This window comes from Amblyraja radiata, chromosome 9 (genome assembly GCF_010909765.2).
Source record: "Amblyraja radiata isolate CabotCenter1 chromosome 9, sAmbRad1.1.pri, whole genome shotgun sequence".
NCBI lineage: Eukaryota > Metazoa > Chordata > Chondrichthyes > Rajiformes > Rajidae > Amblyraja > Amblyraja radiata.
Genome location: NC_045964.1, coordinates 26,289,926 through 26,317,018, shown reverse-complemented (window position 1 = coordinate 26,317,018; position 27,093 = coordinate 26,289,926). Strand labels below are relative to the sequence as shown.

Below are 27,093 nucleotides of genomic sequence, written 5' to 3'. Positions count from 1 at the left end.
CTCTCGAAATAAATGCTAACATTGCGTTTGCTTTCTGCAGGAAAAAGCACCCATTCAATCATCAATGACTGAAAAGAGTTTGGGAATGGGTCTCAAGTAGTGGATCTGAAACAAAAACTGTTCCGCATGCCCCACAAAAAGACAGGTGGCTTGAATCCATGCGAGTGTCCATAGCTGCATCTTTGATCCAGATATATGGAAAAGATATATTAGGTTGTAGGATAAGTTGTTTAATGTGAGAACAAGTGCAGGCAGACAAATGGACGTGTTCCAGGCATGATATTCACCTCCAGAAAAAAAGTAGGAAGTATTGGCCGGGTGTCCAGGAGGTCGGCTAGGCCCCCGGCGGGGTCCAGGCATCAATGTAGGTAGTTTACATAACAGAAGCGTAGAAATTTTCTAACACATAACCAGTAAAATAACCCCCAAAAGATAAATATTTCATGAAATAAATGACTTCATACAGCTAAAAAAAAATCTTTACCAAAAAATGTTACCTGAAATGTCTCTGCCTCGCACTGTGTGCAAACTGCACAGAAAAAGCGATTGATAAACTTATGACAAGTAACATTACCTAAACTCTAGTTTCGCTTCCTCTTTTTGCAAGCTTGCTCAACATGGCTTCCCTGTGCTTCTTTCTTGCCTGTTGAGCTACTAACATGTTCTTGTCTCTTGGCTTCTGCAGCCATCTTCTGCTTCAGTCAGGGAAGCTGATCGGTGATTGGTCGCAACGCCCCTCAGAGACTGCGTCTGATTGGCCGCTGAGCGATCAGTGCATTATGTGATTGGACGTAACGCCCTTGGAGACAGCGACTGATTGGAGAAATATAGGCCGAAGCGGATTTTAAAGAAAGCTGGTTGGTGATCGGATTTAACCCCCTTAGAGACAGTGGTTGATTGGCTACCAAGTGACCGATACAGAGCACATTATGTGATTGGACTCGACGCCCTTAGCGACAGCGGCTGATTGGACTGGTGTTTGTGAAAGGGAACTGGTCTGGGATGAAGCAGAGGAGCCCCAGATCATCTGAATGTGGAATAAATGTGTAGAGTGATTGCCCACAATTGTTAAGAGACATGAACATCTATCTGCATTTGCTACTGCTCATTGATGCTAATTGAGTAGCAGCAAGTAAAAAGTTGGAACTAATTTGAATGGAACCTATGGTGGGGGTTGACTGGAATTGACATAATTAACAGGATTTTAAAGATTTTTGAAAGGCAGTTGAGGTGATGAGGAATAGGATACCAACCCCCGGCCCTGCACCATCCTCCACCTCCATCCTACAAAATAGCTACTCTCAGCTGTCGCTTCCTTCACTGTAGCTTTCTATCAGAACTGCAAGTCCATCTTCTTCTCCAGATTGACAAATTACTTTTATATTACTTTAGTTCGGAACGGTTGCAGATTAATTAAAATGGGACAACAGCAAAATATAGACCGTGTCTTTTACACCAGAAAATATACTGAAATTTGTCCTATTTATAATAAATTTATAATATAATTGAAAATTATATAAAATTATGATTTTGAGAAAATATTTTGCCCGTTACATGACAAATAAAATTACGATTTTGAGAAAATATTGTGTCCTTTACATGACAAATTACAGACAGCATTTTTTTAGTGGCTTAGTAATCAAGACTAGGATCATCAAATGGACGAGTTAAATTAGATTTATTTTTACCTATTAATCTCAGGATTCGCCTCTTTACATTCCGACAGCTTAACCTGGAATAAAAAACAGACATTATGAAAATACAGATTGAGAAAATAGTATTGGTTATGTTTTTGTATCTGTATTAGAAAAAAGTTATATTGCTATGAAAAACTGAGAAGGCCTACGTGTTATGAAAGCAATATTTTACAAACACTGAAATTTTCATTTGTGTTGCATATATTCGTGTTGGATGTATTGTTTAAAGATTATTCTCATTATTAGGGTCACAAAGGACTGGCACCAAGAAATTCATTAAGAAAAACTTTGGAAATAATATCATTGCAAAATTAAAGTCCTCCAAAGTGAACAATAATAACTAATGAAAGCACATATTTTTAGATTTAGTCTCAGAGTGATACAGTGTGGAAACAGGCCCTTCGGCCCAACTCGCCCACACCGGCTACACTCGTCCCACTTGCCTGCGCTTGGTCCATATCCCTCCAAACCTGTCCTATCCATGTACCAGTCTGTTTCTTAAACGATGGAATTGTCCCAGCCTCAACTACCTCCTCTGGCAGCTTGTTCCATACACCCATCACCTTTTGTGCGAAAAAGTTACCCCTCAGATTCCTATTAAATCTTTTCCCCTTCACCTTGAGCCTATGTCATCTGGTCCTCGATTCCCCTACTCTGGGCAAAAGACTCTGTGCATCTACCCAAACTATTCCTCTCTTAATTTTGTATACCTCTGTAAGACATTCCCTTAACCTTTCCCTATAGCTCACACTCTCTAGTCCTGGCAACATCCTCGTAAATCTTTTCTGAACCCTTTCAAGCTTGACAATATCTTTCCTATAACATGTTGTCCGGAACTGAACACAATATTCTAAATGCTGTCTCACCAACGTCTTATACAACTGCAACACGACCTCCCAACTTCTATACTCAATACTCTGACTGATGAAGGCCAAAGTGCCAAAAGCCTTTTTGTCCACCTTTTGATCAAGTACTAATTTTTCTCTACAACTGCGAATAAAGCTGTAGAAATAGATTTTTTTTGGGGGGGGGGGGGGTTGGGGGGTGATTTTTACAATTATGCAAAGAAAAAGCTGAGTTATCCTACACTTCTCCAAACAGCAGTCTAGCAATTGACAGCAACAGGAATCATCTGCTATTTCTTTACTGACATGAATGGCATCATAGGATGGCTATGGTTCTCGACTGCACATATTCTTTAATCTGATCGTTGTGCTGAAGTGGGACATACATTACCTTTAAAGGTAATATTTACTTATAATACCAATATGAATCCAAAAATTAAAAAAAAAGTGTTTATTCTTCTGCATGCAGCTCCCTACTCCTCAGCTGACATGGGCTGAGGAATAGGGAGCTGCATGCAGAATAAACACGTCTAGAGCACACATTGTGTCCGACTAGTTTTTGGCTGGACTCCTGCCAGCCCCGCCACAACCGTATAATTGGACATTGTTAATGGGGCAGAGAACAATGATATTGAATGAGTTTCCCAAGCTATTTCTCTTGCCATGAAATTATATTGAGAGAATATTTGGCAAACACTTGACTGCAGTTGCTCCTTGCTTCAACTTTATAGATAATTTAATGGATTTAACATTGTAACAAATGATTGATTTGCATTTGTTAAACAAAGGTTTTTTTAATTTTTGGATGGATATGGACCAAGCGCAGGCAAGTGGGACGAGTGTAGCCGGTGTGGGCGAGTTGGGCCGCAGGGCCTGTTTCCACACTGTATCACTCTGAGACTAAATCTCAAAATATGTGCTTTCATTAGTTATTAATGTTCACTTTGGAGGACTTTAATTTTGCAATGATATTATTTCCCAAAGTTTTTCTTAATGAATTTCTTGGTGACCTTTGTGACCCTAATAATGAGAATAATCTTTAAACAATACATCCAACACGAATGTATGCAACACGAATGAAAATTTCAGTGTTTGTAAAATATTGTTTTCATAACACGTAGGACTTCTCAGTTTTCCATAGCAATATAACTTTTTTCTAATACAGACCCGCGCCTCCCCCGCCACGACGCTCTAGAGCCGATAGCTCGTCGTGACCTTGGGTTGCTATCAGGAGCCGCCACATGACCCCCCCAGAACCAGAAGCACAGGACATCGCACGAGGCGGCCCGAGCGGGAGCCCGGGACGGCGGACGCCCGCGACGGGGAGGTTGAGCCACATGGACTGGCTCCCTCAGGTCCAAGTGGGCCGGTTTCAAATGAGCCACAGACACCATTTCATGCTGGTCTCCTAGGTCCAGATTGAATGTAGTAGGGCCGTGCTGCAGCACGCGAAAGGGACCTTCATACGGGCGCTGCAAGGGTGACTTGTGGGAGTCACGGCGAAGAAAAACGTACGTTCAGCCCGTCAGTGGCACATGGGAAGGGGCCACTCCATGACGCGACGTTGTGATGGGAGATAGGGCGCCGACCCTCTCCCGCAAGCGGATCAGCACCGATGACGGAGGTTCCTGGGACCCATCAGCAGCAGGGACTAACTCCCCGGGGACGGTGAGCGGAGCACCATATACCAACTCCACGGAGGACGTTGACAGATCCTCCTTGGGGGCCGTCCGAATCCCTAACAGGACCCACGGCAACTCGTTCATCCTCGCAGGGCCTGTGTGACGAGCCTTCAGGGCGACCTTCAGACAGCGGTGGAACCGCTCCACCAACCCATTTGATTGGGGATGGTACGCTGTCGTGTGGTGGAGCTGCGTCCCCAACAGGCGGGCCCTGGCGGACCACAGTTCAGATGTAAACTGGGCGCCCCGGTCGGATGTGATGTGCAGTGGAACCCCAAAGCGAGCAATCCAGGCTGCTACAAGGGCACGAGCACACGGCTGCGTTGAAGTGTCCGCGAGTGGGATGGCCTCCGGCCACCGAGTAAAACGGTCGACCACCGTAAGCAAGTGTGAAACTCCTTGGGACGGGGGTAGCGGCCCCACGATGTCCAGGTATATGTGATCGAACCGCCGACGTGGCACTGCGAAGTCTTGAATGGGCGCCCGGACGCGTCTATGCACATTTGATGTCTGGCACGGGTTGCAGACCCGGGCCCAGCGAGCGACCTGCTTCCGAAGTCCGTGCCACATAAACCTTGCGGCCACCATAGCGACCGTTGAGCCAGAATGATAGGCCTCAGCTAACCCGTGGATACGTCACAGAGCATGGAGCCCGAGGAACCCAACGGTACATCCTCAAGCACCAAGCCAGAGATCACGGTGCGGTACGCCGGCTTCTCATCGTCCGCCAACTGGGCCGCCGCCAAGTCGGAGTAATCTATCCCCGAGGCCGGGTTAAGCACGGCTGCAATTGCTGGACGGGATAAAGCATCCGCCTCGAGGTTGCATTTCCCAGCGATGTGCCGGACGTCCGTTATATACTCCGAAATAGCTGCCAGCTGGCGCTGCTGACGGGCGGACCAAGGATCCGAAACGTTCGCAAATGCAAATGTGAGGGGCTTGTGGTCCGTGAAGGCTATGAAGGAATGGCCCTCGAGGATGTACCGGAAGTGCCGCACTGCAAGGTGTAAGGCGAGCAACTCCCGGTCGAAAGCACTGTAGCGCTGCTCCGCAACCCTCAGGTGCCGACTAAAGAAGGCGAGAGGCCACCAACGGCCATTAACGGACTGTTCCAAAACGCCGCCGACCGCAGAGTCAGAGGCATCCACGGTAAGGGCTGTGGGGGCATCGGCCGGCGGATGCACGAGTATAGTCGCCCGAGCCAAGGCCTCCTTCGCCCCTTCAAACGCCGCCATGGCGACAGCGTCCCACTGTATCTGCCGCTGCTTGTCAGTCAGCAACTGAAAAAGAGGCCGCAAAAGTTCGGCAGCTGCCGGAACGAACCGGTGGTAAAATGTGACCATCCCTACGAACTCCCGGAGGCCAAGTACCGTAGCAGGCCGAGTGAACTAGCGGATTGCCTCAACCCTGTCCAGCAGATGCACTGCTCCGTGCCGTGTCACCTGATGCCCCAGGAAGTTGATGGCCCGAAAGCTGAATTGGCACTTGCCAGGGTTAATTACGAGGCCATGGTCACTGAGGCGCTGGAAGAGTAGACGCAGGTGGGCGCAGTGTTCCTCACGCGAGCGAATTGCCACGAGGATGTCGTCCAAGTAGACAAACAGGAAGTCGAGCCCGCGCACCACGGTGTCCATCAGACGCTGAAAAGCCTGCGCGGTATTCTTGAGGCCAAAGGGCATCCGCAGGAACTCGAACAACCCGAACAGGGTGATAATTGCCATCTTGGGGACATCCTCCGGTCGCACGGGAATCTGGTGATATCCCCGGACTAGGCTGATCTTAAAGAAGAACCTAGCCCCGGCCAGATGGGCTGAGAAGTCCTGTATGTGGGGAATAGGGTAACAGTCAGCGATCGTGGCCTCGTTAAGGAGGCGGTGCTCCCTGCACGGCCTCCAACCGCCGGACACCTTCGGCACCATGTGCAGCGGGGAAACCCATGGGCTGTTGGAGCATCGAACGATACCCATGGCCTCCATACTCCGCCTTTGCTATGAGAAACGTGTCAGGAGTGAGCCTACGGGCGAGAGCGTGGAGCGGTGGACCCGGTCAGAATATGGTGCATGACACCGTGCCTCAGGCTGGCCGAGCCGAACTTGTGGGTGACAATGTCTCGGAACTCAGCCAGTACCTGGGCGTAGACATTGTCCACCGTCACTACAGGGTTGCTGACCGGCGCTGTGGGCGCAAGGAGATCTTCTCAAAAGTTGACGCGTGGATGAGACGTTGGCCCTTCACGTCCACGAGGAGCGACTGCGCCCGCAGGAAATCTGTGCCCAGCAGTGGCTGGGCCACGTCCGCGATGATGAAACGCCAGGTGAAATGGCACGCGCCAAAAATGACAGGAGCCGTGCGGACGCCATTTGCGTGGATTGAACTGCCATTCGCAGCAGTTAACGGGGGGCCCCTCTTACCAGCACGAAGGTCGAGTCTAGATGAGGGCAATGGACAAACACTCAGTATTTAATTGTGGACACCACTATCCCCCCCCCCCCCCCCCCCCCAATATATATTTTGACCAGAGCTTTACATTCCTGCAGCCTAATCCTATCCTCACAGCCTAGTCCAACTCACTCAATCCAAAAACTAACAATCCTTTAGCCTTTCTATTAATTTTTGTATCTGTCTCGTAGGTTTAAGATTGCTGTGAGGAACTGAAATTTATTGGATCCTTTCCAGTTCCTAGCTTTTTGCAACTCACAGATTAATTAGGATTCATCAGGATGATTTTAGAAACATAGAAAAAAGGTGCATGTGTAGGCCATTCGGCTGATCATCCAACTCAGTATCCCATCCCAGCCTTCTCTCCATACCCCCTGATCCCTTTAGCCACAAGGGCCACATCTAACTCCCTCTTAAATATAGCCAATGAACTGGCCTCAACTACCTTCTGTGGCAGAGAATTCCACAGATTCACCACTCTGTGTGAAAAATGTTTTCCTCATCTCGGTCCTAAAAGATTTCCCCCTTATCCTTAAACTGTGACCCCTTGTTCTGGACTTCCCCAACATCGGGAACAATCTTCCTGCATCTAGCCTGTCCAACCCCTTAAGAATTTTGTAAGTTTCTATAAGATCCCCCCCTCAATCTTCTAAATTCTAGCGAGTACAAACCAAGTCTATCCAGTCTTTCTTCATATGAAAGTCCTGACATCCCAGGAATCAGTCTGGTGAACCTTCTCTGTACTCCCTCTATGGCAAGAATGTCTTTCCTCAGATTAGGAGACCAAAACTGTACGCAATACTCCAGGTGTGGTCTCACCAAGACCCTGTACAACTGCAGTAGAACCTCCCTGCTCCTATACTCAAATCCTTTTGCTATGAATGCTAACATACCATTCGCCTTCTTCACTGCCTGCTGCACCTGCATGCCTACTTTTAATGACTGGTGTACCATGACACCCAGGTCTCGTTGCATCTCCCCCTTTCCTAATCGGCCACCATTCAGATAATAGTCTACTTTCCTGTTTTTGCCACCAAAGTGGATAACCTCACATTTATCCATATTATACTGCATCTGCCATGCATTTGCCCACTCACCCAGCCTATCCAAGTCACCTTGCAGCCTCCTAGCATCCTCCACACAGCTAACACTGCCCCCCAGCTTCGTGTCATCCGCAAACTTGGAGATGTTGCATTCAATTCCCTCGTCCAAATCATTAATATATATTGTAAATAGCTGGGGTCCCAGCACTGAGCCTTGCGGTACCCCACTAGTCACTGCCTGCCTTTGTGAAAAGGACCAGTTTACTCCTACTCTTTGCTTCCTGTCTGCCAGCCAGTTCTCTATCCACATCAATACTGAACCCCCAATACCGTGTGCTTTAAGTTTGTATACTAATCTCTTATGTGGGACCTTGTCGAAAGCCTTCTGAAAGTCCAGATACAACACATCCACTGGTTCTCCCTTATCCACTCTACTAGTTACATCCTCGAAAAATTCTAGAAGATTCGTCAGACATGATTTACCTTTCATAAATCCATGCTGACTTTGTCCAATGAATTCACCACTTTCCAAATGTGCTGCTATCCCATCTTTAATAACTGACTCCAGAATTTTCCCCACCACCGATGTTAGACTAACTGGTCTGTAATTCCCCGTTTTCTCTCTCCCTCCCTTTTTAAAAAGTGGGGTTACATTAGCTACCCTCCAGTCCTCAGGAACTACTCCAGAATCTAAAGAGTTTTGAAAAATTATCACTAATGCATCCACTATTTCTGCGGCTACTTCCTTAAGTACTCTGGGATGCAACTTATCTGGCCCTGGGGATTTATCGGCCTTTAATCCATTCAATTTACCTAACACCACTTCCCGGCTAACCTGGATTTCACTCAGTTCCTCCATCTCATTTAACCCCCAGTCCCTTGCTATTTCCGGCAGCTTATTTATGTCTTCCTTAGTGAAGACAGAACCAAAGTAGTTATTTAATTGGTCTGCCATGTCCTTGTTCCCCATGATCAATTCGCCTGTTTCTGACTGCAAGGGACCTACATTTGTTTTAACTAATCTTTTCCTCTTCACATATCTATAAAAACTTTTGCAGTCAGTTTTTATGTTCCCTGCCAGTTTTCTTTCATAATCTATTTTCCCTTTCCTAATTAAGCCTTTTGTCCTCCTCTGCTGGACTCTGAATTTCTCCCAGTCCTCTGGTAGGCTGCGTTTTCTGGATAATTTGTACGCTTCATCTTTTGTTTTTATACTATCCCCGATTTCCCTTGTTATCCACGGATGCACTACCTTCCCTGATTTATTCTTTTGCCATTTTGGACAATGATTGAATGCCACCATTAATTGTTTTTTTTTTTTAAATCATTAATCTATCAATGTTCCTTTACCATTCTGTCACATTCTACATTACTTGCTCAACCAAACAAGTAAGTTAACTTGGCTGTTAATTCCATCATCCACATCACTAATAAATATAGTACGAAGGGAAGTCCCAAAGTAGAACACTGTAGGCCAATATTAATTAGTTATTATTAGATCATGTGTATATATAGTAGGCCAATATGAATTAGTCACTAGATAATGTATATATACTCATTATACTTCTTGTCCCTCTTAACTCCTTATCCATGTCAAAAAATTACCTGCAATTTCACAATTAACATCCAGAGATCTCTTATAAAACCACATTATTTCCAGCTTCAAAGTATACAACTCGATTAGTTGTATAAGATTTATCCTGTAAATCAAACTTTAAATCAGATGAATTCTACTCACATTCTCCAGTGCTAGAAGGGCAACAAGTTTTGTTTCGATCGATGGTATATTTTAAAAGTTAAAGGGTTAAAAATCGTAAAAACTGCGCATGCGCAGATTGGTCTCCTCTCCTGTCAGTCACCGCCATGCAGATTGGTCTCCTGTCCCGTCAGTCGCCGGAACAGCGACAACCCTTCCGGCACCATCGCCGCACTGATTGGCCGGGTCCGCTATCAGTCACGGGTGGCACCCGCCTTGCCCGGCGAGGAGAATATAAAACTGAAGGAGCGGAGTGAGCATCACTAACGCTCCGCCGGCTGGAGCTGCGTCTGTGGATGCCTCCTTGATGCTGAGCGGGCGGCCAAGCCCACTTCACGGTCTCCGTGGTGCCCAGCTGCGGGCGCCATCGGCCGCTTCGTCCGACCCGGGCTTCTACCTGCGAGGCCCCAGCCGGGATTCTACGCGGCGATCCAGGAGGCATTTAGACCGCGGCGGTGAGGCCTCGCGACGATAGGGGCCTTGCCGAATTTCAAAATCCACGGAGAAATCTATATCTTCCTCTTTTTTCCGTTTTCCCCCCGTCTCATGTCTGGTGGGGAGGAGGGGGGGAATAGAGGGAGAGGAGGGGGGAGGGGAGTGGGGGAAGTATGGAGTGGGGAATAGAGGGAGAGGAGGGCAGTGGGGGAGGTGAGGAGGGATAGTGGGGGGATAGGGGAGGTGAGGAGTGGGGAAGGGATAAAGGGATAGGAGGGGGGGTACGGAGGGGCGTTATGGAGGGAGGGAGTGACTGAGGGTAGTGGAAAGGAGATGTGATGGAGGAATTGGGTGAGGGGAGGAGGAGAGGGGAAGAAGAGGGAGGGGGAGGGAGTTCTGGCGATGAAGGGAAATGAGATGCGCCTGCGCAGTTGGGGGCTATGTGTGAGTGGTAGAATTTTGCGTTGGGGGAACGGGTGAGTGGTGGAACATTGTGTTGGGGGAGCAGACCCAACGGGTCTCCACTTAGTCTTCTTAAATAGCACCAACATTTAGCAACTTTTCAACCTCGAGAGCAATTCCTGAACCAAGATTCTTTCTAAAATCATAAACTAAACCACTAACAATTTTCCTTTTTTTGACTAAACAGACAAAATATATGATTTATTTGACCTCACTTCTAATTTGCTTATTCGGCACCTCATTTGAATTTGGAGCAACTTTATCAAAGTACTTTTTCTTTTCTAGTGCATATAAATCAATTCTCATAAACAACATAATGCCGGAGAGAAAAAAAATCAAGATCATCTTGCAAATACAGAAGTCATTGATATTTTGGTGCAGTTACAAGTGAAATGATATAAGGAAATAAAAGTCAAGGACAAATGTGAAAGCACAAAACATTACTTTACATACATAATGTAGACTGGGAAAGTAAGCGTGCAGGTACAGCAGGCAGCGAAGAAAGCTAATGTTGGCCTTCATAACAAGAGGAGTTGAGTATAGGAGCAAAGCGGTCCTTCTACAGTAGTACAGGGCCCTAGTGAGACCACACCTGGAGTATTGTGTGCAGTTTTGGTCTGCAAATTTGAGGAAGGACATTCTTGCTATTGAGGGAGTGCAGTGTAGGTTTACGAGGTTAATTCCCGGGATGACGGGACTGTCATATGTTGAAAGAATGGAGCGACTGGGTTTGTATACACTGGCATTCAGAAGGATGAGAGGACACCTTATTGAGACATATAAGATTATTAAGGGATTGGACACAGTAGACGCAGGAAACATGTTCCCGATGTTGGGGGAGTCCAGAACCATGGGCCACAGTTTAAGAATAACGGGTAGGCTATTTAGATCAAAGATGAAGAAAAACTTTTTCACCCGGAGAGTTGTGAATCTGTGGAATTATCTGCCTCAGAAGGCAGTGGAGGCCAATTCTCTGGATGCTCTCAAGCGATAGAGCTCTTAAAGATAGCAGAGTCAGGGGATATGGGGAGAAGGCAGGAATGGGGTACTGAGTGTGGATGATCAGCCATGATCACAGTGAATGGTGGTGCTGACTCGAAGGGCTGAATGGCCTACTCCAGCACCTATTGTCATTCCCACTTGCGATTTTTATAGACTAGAAGTTCATGATAGGTCACTATTGTCAGCAAAATTGTTGTTACATTTGAAGCTGGAGAAGAGTTGAGCTTTATGCTGCCTGAAAATTTATGAGGCCTGAAGAAAAACTAACGTATAAATCTGGAAATAGAATAAAGAGGAATCCGCAGGATATATCGCAACATTGGTTATGGAAATAATGATGAAAAGGCCAGCTTGATGTACTAGACACAATGGAGCAAGGACAATGGTAACAATAATCAAATGGAGATTTTTCACAATACATTATGTCATATTGTGCAGTTTTATTCTTTTTTTTTTTGCTCACCTTTTTCATTATCTCACTGTAATCAGAATGCATTCTTTTACCAAGTTGCTTCTTTTCAATAAGCTCATCTTCCACAGCAAATAATACACCTTGCCTGCCATTTTGAAGTCTAGATGCCATAATCACTTTCAATCCTAGGTTGAAAACAGATGAGAAAATATAATATGCTCATTGCTTTAACTAATTCTCAGAAAAGTTAAACACAATTAGCGAACGACTTAGCTTGTCTATTGTGCACAAATCAACTTTACTCGATTTCTTTCTCTTCTGTGATCATTGTTCCTAAGATATTCAGCTTTTTCTACTGACTCAGATGGTTGTTTTGGCTATGGTACTCCAAATCACATGAAACGCCCTGGCTGGACTTATTTGTGTCATTCATCACTATTAATGCATGCAGTTTGTAAACTCAACTGGCTTTATATTTGCACAGTGTTTATAGAAAGAAAAGAGAAAGTAGCCATCTTCAACTTCAGCCATGTGAGCAAGACTAGATCAACAAGCACAGAAAAATAGGCTGCATTAAGTTCCTCAGTCAGTAGATGCAGCTGGTCCAGGGATTTGCATGAAAGAGATGAATAGACAAGACTTGTGTAAGAAAGAACTGTCGAAGCTGGGAAAATCGAAGGTAGACACAAAATGCTGGGGTAACTCAGCGGGTGCGGCAGCATCTATGGAGAGAAGGAATGGGCGTCGATTCGGTTCGAGACCCTTCTTCAGACTGATGCAAGGGGAGGAGGGCGGGACAAAGATAGAATTTAGGCGGAGACAGTAAGATTATTAGAAGATCTGGGAGGGGAAGGAGAGAGAAAGCAAGGGCATTCATACCGCTGGGGTGTAATACCCAAGCAAAATATGAGGTGCTGTTTCTCCAATTTGCGCTGGGCCTCACTCTGACAATGGAGGAGGCCCAGGACAGAAAGGTCAGATTGGGAATGGGAGGGGGAGTTGAAGTGCTGGGCCACCGGGAGATCAGATAGGTTCAGACGAACTGAGCTGAGGTGTTCAGCGAAACGATCGCCGAGCCTGAACTTGGTCTCACCGATGTAGAGAAGTTGACAACTGGAACAGCGGATACAGTAGATGAGGTTGGAGGAGATGCAAGTGAACCTCTTCCTCACCTGAAAAGACTGTTTAGGTCCTTGGATGGAGACGAGGGGGACAGGTAAAGGGACAGGTGTTGCATCTCCTGTGTTTGCAGAGGAAAGTACCTGGGGAAGGTGTGGTTTGGGTGGGAAGGGACGAGTTGACCAGGGAGTTTCCGAGGGAACGGTCTCTGCGGAAAGCAGAAAGGGGTGGAGATAGGAAGATGTGGCCAGCAGTGGAATCCCGTTGGAGGTGGCAAAAATGTTGGGAGGATTATATGCTGAATAAAAACTGGATATAATAGGATTATATTCAGTTCTCCCACTGGTCCTACGGTCTCCGCCTACATTCTATCTTTGTCCCGCCCCCTCCCCTGATATCAGTCTGAAGGGTCTTGACCCGAAACGTCGCCCATTCCTTCTCTCCAGAGATGCTGCCTCACCCGCTGAGTTACTCCAGCATTTTGTGTCTACAAAAAAACAAGGCTTGATGTTTTTCAAGAAATGGATGACTATAGATTCAAGGATGAATTGGACGCCATTGATATCTAACAAATATATTTAATAAAACTAATTCTTTACATTGCTGCCAGTCAGTAACTCAAATTTCTCTTTCAGTACATATGGTTTCCAGATGACATATTCTGCTGGTCCCAGATTCATGCATGTTTGTCCTGGTCCATAAACTTAGCAATACTAGTTATTAAATACCAGGAAATCAACAATGCCAACCAGTTTTCACACCATTCTTATGTCAAGCTCATGTTTACTTTCTCTATGCTCTATTCGTTTTGGTCCTAACTGCCCATAAGCTTCAGAATGAAATGTAAACATTTTAAAGTAGGAACAAACATGTGAATTGCTAAATAATACACAACTCATCTATACATACATAATTCAACATGCATTTTATCAAATAAATAACTGCTCCTCACACATAAAACCTTGTATTTAAAAATATAATCTGGGGGCTTCTCACTAATTAACATAATTTTTTTCTTGGGAATAACTTACTTCACAAATCACTGGCAAATAATCTCTTGCCTTTCATTAACATTTTCCATTTCATGGACTTTTTGCCACAATTTTTCATAAAATTTCCAGTTATAATGTTGTACTTCACTTTGTTTCTGACCATTTCCAGGCATCCACAGAACAGATAACAAACTGTTATATAAATAAATATACTGCTGCTCCACATATGAGTGTAAAGAAAACAGTAAATGTTCCTTTAATTAAAATGTCAATGTAATAAAATAATGCCAAAATCAGTTAACCACTATATTTTTATCTTTCTTAATGCATATTAAATATTTCAAACAACCGCATCAATAGTTGAAAAAAGACAACTGTATGTACAGACCAAGATTTAAGCACCGATTTCACACACTAATGGTGCAAAATAATGCAATGCTGAAATTCAGAATAAATAACAGAAAAGGTGGATATAAAAATGCCACGCGCAAAATTTTCACCAGTGCATGTTTGGGAAATGGAAAAGGACGATTGTGAGGTAAGTAATAGTAATTCTCAAAACACAAATAATTTGAAGATCCCACATCTAAAAATAATTGAAATATTTAGTCATCATAAGGTCATAAGGAATAGGAGTAGAATTAGGCCATTCGGCCCATCAAGTCTACTCCGCCATTCAATCATGCCTTATCGATCTCTCCCTCCTAACCCCATTCTCCTGCCTTCTCCCCATAACCTTTGACATCCGTCATCTTAAATCAGTATCAATTATTTAGACATATTAATACTTCAAAAATTGATTGAATCTTTCAGGAATATTTAAAATAGCACGCCTTGAAGAAATGAGACCGACTAATAGATAAATATGACCAATTCTTAAGGAGTTGGTCTCCTTTCATCGACTTTTTGGAATCATGTGATGCAGCGGTACCGTAAAGATTGCTGATTTCAGTTCATGCCGTGGATAGATCTACATCTCCGAATAAAGATTTGAAAATTTCTCTTTTAAGGGGCCTTCTCTCCTATTTCTACTTTCCACTTTTTCTTTTTTTTTTTAATATATATACACACTTCACGTTTTTCTATTCTCTACCATCTATTTTTCCTCTTTTTCCCCCTTTCTATTTTATTTTTCTTGTCTTGCTTATTTCCTTCTCAAAACATAAAACTAGAGGTTGTACATAGAATGGATTACGGTATGACATAGTTGGCACCTAAAATTAGGTTCCACTGTACTGTTTTGTACTGTATTAACTTCTAATAAAATAAACAAAAAAAAACACAAAAAAAATATTCTAGAAAATTCTCAGATTGAGCAGCGAGGAATATTGTAATTATAAATGTGAGAAATATTGAAATTATAAATGCTTAGACCAATACATATTGTGAGAAAATAGGAGATGAGACACAATGTGGAAGTTATCCAGCCCATTGAGCCTTTGTTGGTTCACAATTGTTGCATTACCCAACTGATCTGCAGTTCACTTATTCTCTTTCACATGTCTATCAACCTTTCCTCCATCAGTGGTGTTGATTCATCCATGGTTTTTATAGCCTGCTCACATGTAAATAAAATTTACATGCCAACTGCTTAAGTGTAATGAAATAAATACATCACACCTATTAGAGTTCAGTAACAGCGAGGGAAAGAAAAAGATCCTTTCAGAGAAAGAAAATTAGGTAAATAATGTTAGCTCTGCTAAATTAATACAATTTTTGTCCCCAAGGTAGAAAGTTGAGGATTACAATCCACTCAACTTCACAGGGATACAGCATGATAAGATGTCATATTCCAATATGATGTTAAACTAACACATTGCCTGCTCTCTGATAGACTTTGAGGCAGGTACTTTAGCAACGTTTAAGAAACATTTAGACAGGTACGTGGATAAGGCAGGTTTAGAGGGATATGGGCCAAATACAGGCATGTGGGACTCGTGCAGATGGGACACATTGGCCGGTGTGGGCAATTTGGGCCAAAGGGCCTGTTTCCACACTGTAAGACTGTGACTGTATGAGAAGTGTTCCTACACATTTGATCAGTATTTACTTTTCAACCCTATTCAAAGCCTATTTTTACATTGACGCTGTTATGTTCATATTGGCTCCATGTTTCCTACAACAGAAATAACTTGAGTGCAGATGACTCTTTGGGACATCGTCAGAATGTAAAGGGCACCAAACAAATGTTTTTTTTAAATTTTCATTGCTGAGGGAAATATAACACCAACAAGAGGCAGATGGGTTAATGCTTAAGATCACAGAATAGTATATATAGGAAGTATCACACTAGATTATGTGCTCAGATCTCTGAGTGAGGCTTAAATGCAAAACCTCCGGGCAAGCACTACTATTGGTGTCATGGCTGAAACTTTTATTGGCTTTTAAACAGCTGACAATTTTACTTTTTGCAGATTCAACAACATCTTATCGCCTTCTCAATTTGTAATGCAAATTTTAATATGTATAGTTACACTTCCTTTTTGGCTTATAATATATTTGATTGTATCATTTCAGTAAACAAAGTACATAATTAATCATATATTTTGAAAAAGCAGAACCTCAAAGACAAAGTAGGCTTAGCCCATTTGCCATTAGAAATTAATATTCAGTGCAAACAGGCAATGTAAAATTAAAGAGAGGATTCAACATCAGCTGAATGTTTGCCTGTCATACTGTGGATTGGACCAGTGAAATTGGAAGCTGCTGATTTGAAAAATGCAGCTGCACACCCGAATGCTGCCACAGGCTGCACTTTCTGTGAATTAATGAAGCTTTGTAGATCGTCACAAAATTCCTGACTACAGATCAGTACCCTCTGTGACTATTTTTTACATGCAACATTATCTACTTTTTGAATTATCAAAAAGTGGAAAATATGAGACATATAGAAGACTGAGGACTCTTTCATCCTGCTGACATTTATAAGCTTTAAAAAAAAGACAGTGCTGGAGTAAATCAGCGGGTCAGGCAGCATTTCTGAAGAACATTTCGGGTCAGGACCTTTCTTCAGACTGATTGCGGGGGGAGGGAGGGCGCGGGGGGGGGAAGAAAGATGGAAGATAGGAGGAGCAGGACAAAGGCTGGAAAGTGATAGGTGGATACAGGTGTTTTTGGTAGGCAGATGGTTGGATACAGACCAAAGGTGAAAAGACAAAAGGTGTGAGATAAGGAAAGAAGTGTTACAAATTGTGAAGCCAGAGGAAGGAATGTATGGGGAAAGAGGGAGGCAGGGGAGAAATGGATGCAGGCTCAGGTGTGCCAAAGAGGGTGGGAGAAAAGGGGGCACATTTGGTTAGTTACCTAAAATTAAAGAATTCAACGTTCATGCCATTGTGTTGTAACCTACACAAGTAGAATACGAGGTGCTTTTCCTCCAGTTTGCATGTGGCCTCACTCTGGCAACAGGGGCAACCCTGGACGGAAATATTAGTATGGGAATGGGATGTGGAATTAACAACCAGGATATCCAGAAGGCCTTGGTGGACCAAGCGCAGGTGTTCAGCGAAACCTGGGTCTTACCAACTTAAAGGAGGCTACATCAGGAACACTGGCAGCAGATAAGGCTAGAGGAAGTGCACACGAGTCTTCGTCTCACCTGGAAAGACTCCTGGTGTCCCTGGATAGATACGAGGGAGGAGGTTATAGTGACACAGGTTACACCGCTTGCGGTTGTAGGAGAAAGTACCTGGCCCGGGGGGGGGGGGGGTTGTTTCGGTGGGAGAAGATGAATGAACTAATGGAGTTGTTTAGGGATCAGTCTAGGAACCTTTCCTTTCAATATAGCCATCTAAATGTTTTTTTAACATTATAACCGTATCTGCCTCTGCAGCTTGTTCCGTACATTTGCCAAGTCAGGTCTTTTCCCTTTCATCTTAATTAAGTGTCCTCTAGTTTTAGGCTCCCCTACCGTGGGAAAAAGACTATGATTGTCTACACCCCTCATGATTTTGTATACAAGGTCACCCGTAACTTCATTTTGCACAAGATTAAAAAGTTCCAGCCTATCCAATATCTCCTTATAAGTGAAGCCCTCCAGTCCCAGTGTCATCCCCGTGAATCTTTGCTGCACGCTTTCTAGCTTAAGGACATCCTTCCAATAGGTGGGCAACCAGAACTATTTTATTTTTTGTCCAATCCTACTTCTAAGCCCATAAGAAATGAGTATGCAATAAATAATTTACATATACGAGGCAAGTTTCAAATACTCAGTTTGGTTTTAGTTGTTTTTTTTAAAGAAAACAAAGTATAGATGCTATTCAGCTTTGTAAACAATACATTTGTATACCTCAGTAGTTCCGTATAGATGAATAGTGGTCAAATAACAGAAACGCTTCCTGCTTTGACAACTTCATCCTTTGTACAAGTTCCCTCACGGCCATCGCATGCAAACAAAATGGATTCAAACGACCGCAGATATGCCGTTGATAGGGCGGGTCTTTCAGGATCATTGGGATTTGTCCCTGGCTTTAAAAATAAACAACTTTTCAGGGTTTCGCGGCCGCCACATCCCAGCTTTGGTTGTAACGATGATTTATTTTTATCGATAGCAAGGATTTACACCGATGCACATTATGTGTATAAAGATGATCAAATACATTGAATTTGAGGGCAGCGTCGCCAATCCCCAATGGGTCAAGACGGAGGCCTCAGGCTTTGCACCAGCAGACACATTCACTCACCCTAACATTTTACAGCGTTTCGCCGGAGCTACGAGTGGATAGAAACCGTGCCAGTCCTCCTCCTCCTCCAGCCCCGCACTGGGCCCCTCAGCCGTTGCTCGCTAATGAGCGTCAGTCAATGAACCGCCGCCTGCCAACCCGTCTCTGCGCCATTGACAAGAGCCCGGAGCATCACGGGATAGCCGTGGTCCTCCAGCTCGGAGGACCGAGCCACCACCCGGCGTGACCGGCTGACAGCCAGCACCGCGCATGCCCGCAGGTTGCAGCAGCAAGTCTATTCAACCTCAACGCTGAGTGCAAACATAGAAAATAGGTGCAGGAGGAGGCCATTCGGCCCTTCGAGCCAGCACCGCCATTCATTGTGATCATGGCTGATCAACCCCTATCAATAACCCGTGCCTGCCTTCTCCCCATATCCCTTGACTCCACTAGCCCCTAGAGCTCTATCTAACTATCTCTTAAATCCATCCAGTGACTTGGCCTCCACTGCCCTCTGTGGCAGGGAATTCCATAAATTCACAACTCTGGTTGAAAACGTTTTTTCTCACCTCAGTCTTAAATGACCTCCGCATTATTCTAAGACTGTGGCCCCTGGTTCTGGACTCACCCAACATTGGGAACATTTTTCCTGCATCTAGCTTGTCCAGTCCTTTTATAATTTTATATGTTTCTATAAGAGTCTTCCTCATCCTTCGAAACTCCAGTGAATACAAGCCTAGTCTTTTCAATCTTTCCTCATATGACAGTCCCGCCATCCCAGGGATCAATCTCGTGAACCTACGCTGCACTGCTTCAATCACAAGGATGTCCTTCCTCAAATTAGGAGACCAAAACTGTACACAATACTCCAGATGTGGTCGCACCAGAGCCCTATACAACTGCCTCTTTACTCCTATACTGAAATCCTCTTGTTATGAAGGCCAACATTCCTTTTTTTTTTTTTTTTTTTTAATTATTTTTATTAGAAGTACGGTAAATTACAATAATACACAACACATATATCTTAATACATTTTTTGTACCGCTTCATTTTTTTTTGAGCTTTAAGAAAAAGATAGAAGTAAGGAAAGTAAAGAAAGTGCGCAAGAGTCGTGAAGTGCAAGAGAGTGTTGGGAAAAGAAAGCCCCTTAGAAAAGAAGTTAGAGAAGGAAGTGAAGTAAGAAAGTAGACCCTAGAAAAGAAAGAAAAAGAAAGTAAGGACAATCGCTCTATTATAACATTAAACTCCGCAGAAAGACTACCAACCAAGTCTGTTTTTGTTGTTTTACCTCCCATTGCCAGGTCCTGATACCATTTATTTATTTATTTATTTTTAAAATTACTATTGCACCTCATGCTTGTAATAGGTCCATAAACGTAGACCACGTCTTTTGGAATTGGTTTGCTTTACCTGCTAAGAGGAATCTCATCTCTTCCAGATGTAATGTTTCAAACATATTTGATGTCCACATTTTTATTGTTGGTGTGGGCGCATTTTTCCAGAATTTAAGTATGAGCTTTTTTCCCATTATGAATGGAAAAACACCAGGACTGGACGGATTCAGTAATGAATTTTATAAATATTTTTATGACATAGTTACTCCACGATTACAGAAAATGTATACATATGCTTTTAAAGAGCAAAGCTTACCTGAAACACTAGCAGAATCAACGATCATATTAATACTTAAAAAAGATAAAAATATAGAAGAACCAGGTTCATATAGAGCTATTGCTTTGTTAAATACGGATCAAAAAATAATAGTGAAAACACTAGCCAGTAGACTAAGCAGGTATGTTAGTAGACTAATAAATGAGGATCAAACAGGATTTATACCTAAGAGACATTCATTCAATAACTTGAGATGTTTGCTTAACATAATGCACTCACATAAATCTCAAGACCAAGAGTTATCTATCATCTCACTGGACGCAGAAAAAGCGTTTGATCAAGTAGCATGGGATTATATGATTAAAGTATTGCAAAAATTCCAATTGGGAGAGAACTTCATTGCATGGATAAAACTATTATATAACAAACCTACGGCTAGAATACTAACTAATAATATATTATCCTCGAAATTTGAACTATCAAGGGGCAATAGACAAGGTTGTTCATTATCTCCGCTGTTATTTGCTTTGGTAATTGAACCCCTTGCTGAAAAAATAAGAACACACCTGGATATTTACGGTTATAATACAAAATATTCAAATAACAAAATATCCCTATATGCCGATGATGTACTACTGTACATCACAAAACCACAAATTAGTATACCGAATATATTAAATTTAATTGAGGACTTTGGATCCTTCTCAGGATATAGAATAAATGAAGGCCAACATTCCATTAGCTTTCTTCACTGCCGGCTGTACCTGCACGCCAACTTTCAGTGACCGGTGTACAAGGACACCCAGGTCTCGCTGTATCTCCCCCTTACCTAACCTAACCCCATTAAGATAATAATCTGTTGGCCAAGAACTGTGTCATGATGCACACACAATCAGAGCACTATGATCTTTGCACACAATGTATGCTTATGTTTGCAGATGCAAATCAACTCTGTCCCTCTGAGGCGTCTCTGTAAAACCAGCTCATGTTTATCACTTCCAGAGGCAGAATTAAGCCATTCAGCCCATCAAGTCTTCTCGGCCATAAAATCACTGCTGATCTATCTTTCCCTCAACCCCATTCTCCTGCTGTCTCCCCATAACCCCTGACACCCTTACTAATCAAAAATCTGTCAATCTCCAATCAACCGTAGCAATTAATTCCATGGATTCACCACCCTCTGACTAAAGAAATTCTTTTCCATTTCCTTTCTAAAGGCATGTCCTTTTATTCTGAGGCTATGACCTATGATTCTCCCTCTGGGAAGCATCCTCTCCCCATTTCACTCTAGCCAAGCCTTTCACAATAGGGTGATTTCACGAAAGGTCACTGGAGCGTAAATCCCCACTCACGTGACCGAAATTTTTAACTGGGGGACAAGCGTCACTTCCGGTACATGTTAGTGGATGGGAAAACACGCACTTTCACACCCGTTAAAAACATCGAAAACGGCCCGTTTTTGAGCTGCAATTAAGTGAGCCAGTCGGGGTGACCGTGAGGAACAGCTACCTAAATTTACAGCCCAAAAAAAAGATAGAAACTAAGGTAAATACAAGAGCGAGCTGAAGGTGTAAATACAGCGGAAGTGCTAACGGACTTTTTTCTTGGAGATTTAAAGATCCAAAATATCGGGAATTATCGCGTTTGCTCGCTGCATTTCATCAAAAGTGGCATTATTGACTTTTTATCTTTATTCATTTGTTATATGAAAAGTATTAAAAGTTAGAAACCCGTCACTAAAATTGCAAAATCGCCCGTGGATCTCGGGTGAGTTTTAACATGCAAAATGAAAACGCTTCTGAAGCTCCATTTACCATTTAAACAATTGTAAACTCTCAATGCGTTTTGAAATCAATTTTACTGAGATGCAAGTTTACGATTATTTAAATGGTAAATGGAGCTTCAGAAGCGTTTTCATTTTGCATGTTAAAACTCACCCGAGATCCACGGGCGATTTTGCAATTTTAGTGACGGGTTTCTAACTTTTAATACTTTTCATATAACAAATGAATAAAGATAAAAAGTCAATAATGCCACTTTTGATGAAATGCAGCGAGCAAACGCGATAATTCCCGATATTTTGGATCTTTAAATCTCCAAGAAAAAAGTCCGTTAGCACTTCCGCTGTATTTACACCTTCAGCTCGCTCTTGTATTTACCTTAGTTTCTATCTTTTTTTTGGGCTGTAAATTTAGGTAGCTGTTCCTCACGGTCACCCCGACCGGCTCACTTAATTGCAGCTCAAAAACGGGCCGTTTTCGATGTTTTTAACGGGTGTGAAAGTGCGTGTTTTCCCATCCACTAACATGTACCGGAAGTGACGCTTGTCCCCCAGTTAAAATTTTCGGTCACGTGAGTGGGGATTTACGCTCCAGTGACCTTTCGTGAAATCACCCTATTCAGTAAGTTTCAATAAGGAGCCCCTCATCCTTCTAAATTCCAGTGAGTTCAGGCCCAACGCCAACAAATGCTCATCACATGTTAACCCAATCATTGGGTTATGCAGGGCTGCCACTCTCATGCATTGAACCTGAGACTCACGCGTTTTATGAAATTCTCACGCTGATGACAGATGTTCTCAAGCTCAAAAAAAATATTTTAAAATATAAATAAATAAATAAATAAAGCCACACTCCTCCACACTCACCAATGAGAATACTTTTCTGTCGGCGGGATTCCCGTAAAGAACGAGCAATTTGATTGGCTCATCGCACACTATTTAAAATGGCAATGTAGACAAAAGTGGGGGCGTCGGTGCCCCCTCCGCAAACGCGGGATGAATCTCCGGCTAAGGCTCCGCTCCGATGCCCGACCCCCGGGTCACTGTCCCTCACCTCCTTCGGACCCCAGAGTCACTGTCCCTCACCTCCCCCGGACCCCAGCTGGACACAGAGCACCTGGGCCGGCCCACATTCCCGGGGAGTGGGGGGGGGGAGGGAAATGCTCCCCGGACATCGCCAAGTCCCCGCTCACTCCGGGTGTTGTCGCCGCTTCACTGACACACCCTCTCACACACAACCTAACACACCCTCTCACACACAACCTAACACACACTCTCACACACAACCTAACACACACTGACACACACACCCTTACACACACACTGACACACACAAGGTTTAAAGGGATATGGGCCAAATGCGGATAAATGGGACTAGTTTTGATAGGACATCTTGATCTGCATGGACAAGTTGGGATGAAGGGCCTGTTTCCATGTTGTAAGACTATGAAAGGGTGCAGTTGCTCTGGAGATGGTAGAAAGGATGCAATTGCTCTGGAGAGGATCCAGGGGCGATTTATGAAGATGTTGGCTGGGCTAGATTTTTTTTTTCATTTTGAAGAAAGATTTGATAACTGGGATTGTATTCTCTGCAGCAACGGAGGTGAAGAAAATACTTAGTTGAGGTGAATAATATTATGAGAATAGGACCTGTTTCGCTTAACAAAATGTGTAGGAAGGAACTGCAGATGGTGGTTTAAACTGAAGATGGACACAAAAAGCTGGAATAACTCAGCAGGACAGGCAGCATCTCTGAAGAGAAAGAATAGGTGATGTTTCGGGTCGAGACCTTCAGACTGAAGAGGTTGAAAACCAGCCATAAAACACAATGACTGGAGATGTGTGTTATCCAACTAAGGGCAGAAATCAGAATCACGTGTTCATCTTTATTGACGTGACACCATAATAAATATATTACAGAAAATGGGGTGACGCAGTGGTAGAGTTGCTGCCTTACAGCACCACAGGCCCAGATTTGATCCTGACTACGGGTGCTAGAAATGTCATATGATGAAAGACTGGGCTTGTATCCACTGGAATTTAGAAGGATGAGAGGGATTCCTATAGAAACATAAAATTATTAAGGGATTGGACACGCTAGATGCAGGAAACATGTTCCCGATGTTTGAGTCCAGAACCAGGGGCCACGGTTTAAGAATACGGGGTAGGCCATTTGGAACTGAGATGAGGAAAAACCTTTTCACCCAGAGTGTTGTGAATTTGTGGAATTATCTGCCTCAGAAGGCAGTGGAGGCCGACTCACTGGATGCATTCAAAAGAGAGTTAGGGCTAGTGGAATCAAGGGATATGGGGAGAAGGCAGGAATGGGGTACTGATTGTGGATGATCAGCCATGATCACATTGAATGGCTCAAAGGGCCGAATGGCCTACCCCTGCACCTATTTTCTATGTATCTGGAATAACAATGGAACAGGCAGCATCTCTGGAGAGAAGGAATGGGTGACGTTTCGGGTCGAGACCCTTTTTCATACTGATGTCAGGGGTGAGTGGGACAGAGATAGAATGCAGTCGGAGACAGAAAGACTGGTGGGAGAACTGGGAAGGGGGAGGGGATGGAGAGAGAGGGAAAGCACGGGCTATTTGAAGTTGGAGAAGTCAATGTTCATACCGTTGGGGTGTAAGCTACCCAAGCGAAATATGAGGTGCTGTTTCTCCAATTTGCGCTGGGCCTCACTGACAATGGAGGAGGCCCAGGACAGAAAGGTCAGATTGGGAATGGGAGGGGAATGGCGTGAATTTGCAGCATTATCCTGCACTACTTAATCCAAGGGCGAGCAAATGAGCGGACAGACGGACAAAAGCAACGATCATAGAGTGGAATAGATGACATTTCGTGTCGAGACCCTTCTTCACACTGAGTCAGGGGAAAGAGGAACAAGAGATATAGACGGTACTAAGGACAAATGAATGGAAGATATGCCTATATCTCCCGTTTCCCTTTCCCTTGACTGTCAGTCTGAAGAAGGGTCTCGACCCGAAATGTCATCTATTCCACTCTATGATCATTGCTTTCGTCCATCTGAGGGAGAGATGCAAGAAAGTGTAGTAGATATTATTTTCTGTAGTAAATGTATCTTATATAATCTGTATTTAAAAGTAATTTTGTTTGTGTGGCCGTTCTCAGGTTACAGGCCATTTGGTCACAGACCACATGCTTTTTCATGAGGACACATTCCTCAGCTCTTCTGTAACACAAAGGGCTCAGCGTTTACGACTGACAACTGTTTATATTAGTCTTAGATAGCAAGGCGTCTCAGGATCTGTGAGCTACGTTTAATTATACTCATGTTGAGATAAGAGGAAAGACAGATAAGATGGGTAGAAGTTCGTATGTGACCTTTGTATGTTGGATTTCTTTTGTTTATACAAACTGAGGGGACTAAGATGTTGGGAAAGAGATAGTGGTCTGGAAATGTAACAATCCTTTGAATAATGTTGTCAGTGTGAAAAGTCGTAAAGAGGCCCAAGAATGAAGCTGGCATGCCATCCCCTAGAGATAACAGGAAGGGGGGAGGGAGTGTAAACTGGCAAGGGACCATTATCATTTGTCACCTGGGACATTTTTATGATCCTTGCTATGCTGGCGAAATAGGAGATGTGAGTTTGCAAAGACAGAGTAAATTTCTATTTTAAAGTGTGTAACGTAAGATAATGTTAGTTTAAATATGATTTATAAAGAAGATCATCTGGGATATATATATTGTCTTTTAATTAGGGAAATATATGGTATTTTCATTTTACATTAGATCTTTGTGTTTGGATCTGTAGTTCAAGAAGTTACATTATTTCCCAAGATATATAGGTTTAATGGGAACAATGTCTTGTATATATAAATTGTGTGATCACTTTATCTTTGGTATTTTGAGAAGTGGGTTCTGGGAAGTGTCTATTTTTTGTGAATTTCACTTTGTTGGAATGAAATCTGAACAAAGGAGTTAAACGCACATGGCAAGGGAAGGGGCCACAAGGAGTCATGTGACACCTACATCAGTTGCAAATGTGGAAATGTGCTGGGAAGTGGGAGCAAGTGATTGGCTGGTAATAAGGGAATGTTAGCAAATAATTGGATATGGAAATGTAACAGGGGTGGGGCATGCTGATTTGAAAATGGTATAAAAAGCGATGATCCTTTGTCTTGGGAGAGAGTGCGGGAGAGAGCTCCATGTGATTTGATGCGTGGGGAACGAGCTCTTATTTGCAAATAAAGTTTGAACTTCTTGAAGAATTCTCCACGTGATCTGAATTAATTTGAGCATTGGAAACCACAACAAAAGCAGCTATGACATACAATACACAATAAACTATATTACAAATACACAATAAACAAGTTATGCATTCTTGTACTCTTACATGGGTATGACCGCACATAAACCCCCCCTTCCTTCCCAACCTCAGCCTCACGGACCTTAGAGTACCCCTAGTTCCTAAAACCCATTTCCATCACTGCTGGTAACACTGACAAGTGCACATTTCTCGTCAATCCTAAACAGCCTATCACAACATTTAAAAAAACTGCTGGAGGAAATCAGCAGGCTAGGCAGCATCTGTGAAGGAAAATGGTCGGATAAAGTTTAGGGTCGTTTCAGACTTCAGTTTGGAAAACTTTCGGTCCAAATAAGTTCCTCCAGTAGCTTATTATTTTACGCAAGATTTCAGTATCTGGAGTCTCTTGTTTCTCCATCCCTGTAATAATATGCATGGTGTGCCATCTCCTTGAACCACAGGTATGTCCAGTGAAAGTACTCCTGTTAGCAAGTTTCAGGAACTGGCCAAAAAAGTATTTTTGAGAAGACTTATAGGCCTGTCCCACTTAGGCAATTGCAGGAGACTATGCAGTCGCCACATGGTTGCCATATGTTCGCGGGTGGTTGCCGGGCAGTCACCTTCATGGTCGTGAGGAGTTCCCGCATTCTGGGAACTAGTCGCGGCCTCATTATGGTCGCAGCAAATTTTTCAACGTTGAAAATTTAGCAGCGACCAGAATGAAGATGCCATGGAGAGTAGCGAGAATTCTCGTGCCGTAGGTGCAGTGGTAGTGGGTTGCCAGTAGGTCAAAGGTTGTCGTAGGTTGTCGTAGGTTGTAGCCGGTGCTGACCGGTGAATTTCATTGGCTCATTGGGAACAAAACGTAAACAG

General features: G+C 43.6%; 1 protein-coding gene across 1 annotated transcript in view; it reads right to left on the bottom strand.

Moving 5' to 3' along the window:
- The window catches only part of katnbl1 (katanin regulatory subunit B1 like 1), a 36,329-nt gene extending 17,571 nt beyond the window's left edge, over nucleotides 1–18,758 (bottom strand). Inside the window, exons 1-3 of the mRNA XM_033026923.1 lie at nucleotides 18,567–18,758; nucleotides 11,825–11,958; nucleotides 1,689–1,732 (exon numbers count right to left, since the gene is read on the bottom strand). Of these exons, the coding sequence (XP_032882814.1) occupies nucleotides 1,689–1,732; nucleotides 11,825–11,944 (164 nt within the window). The 5' untranslated portion in view covers nucleotides 11,945–11,958; nucleotides 18,567–18,758. The remainder of the gene's footprint in view (nucleotides 1–1,688; nucleotides 1,733–11,824; nucleotides 11,959–18,566) is intronic.
- Between the last annotated feature and the right edge of the window lie 8,335 nt (nucleotides 18,759–27,093).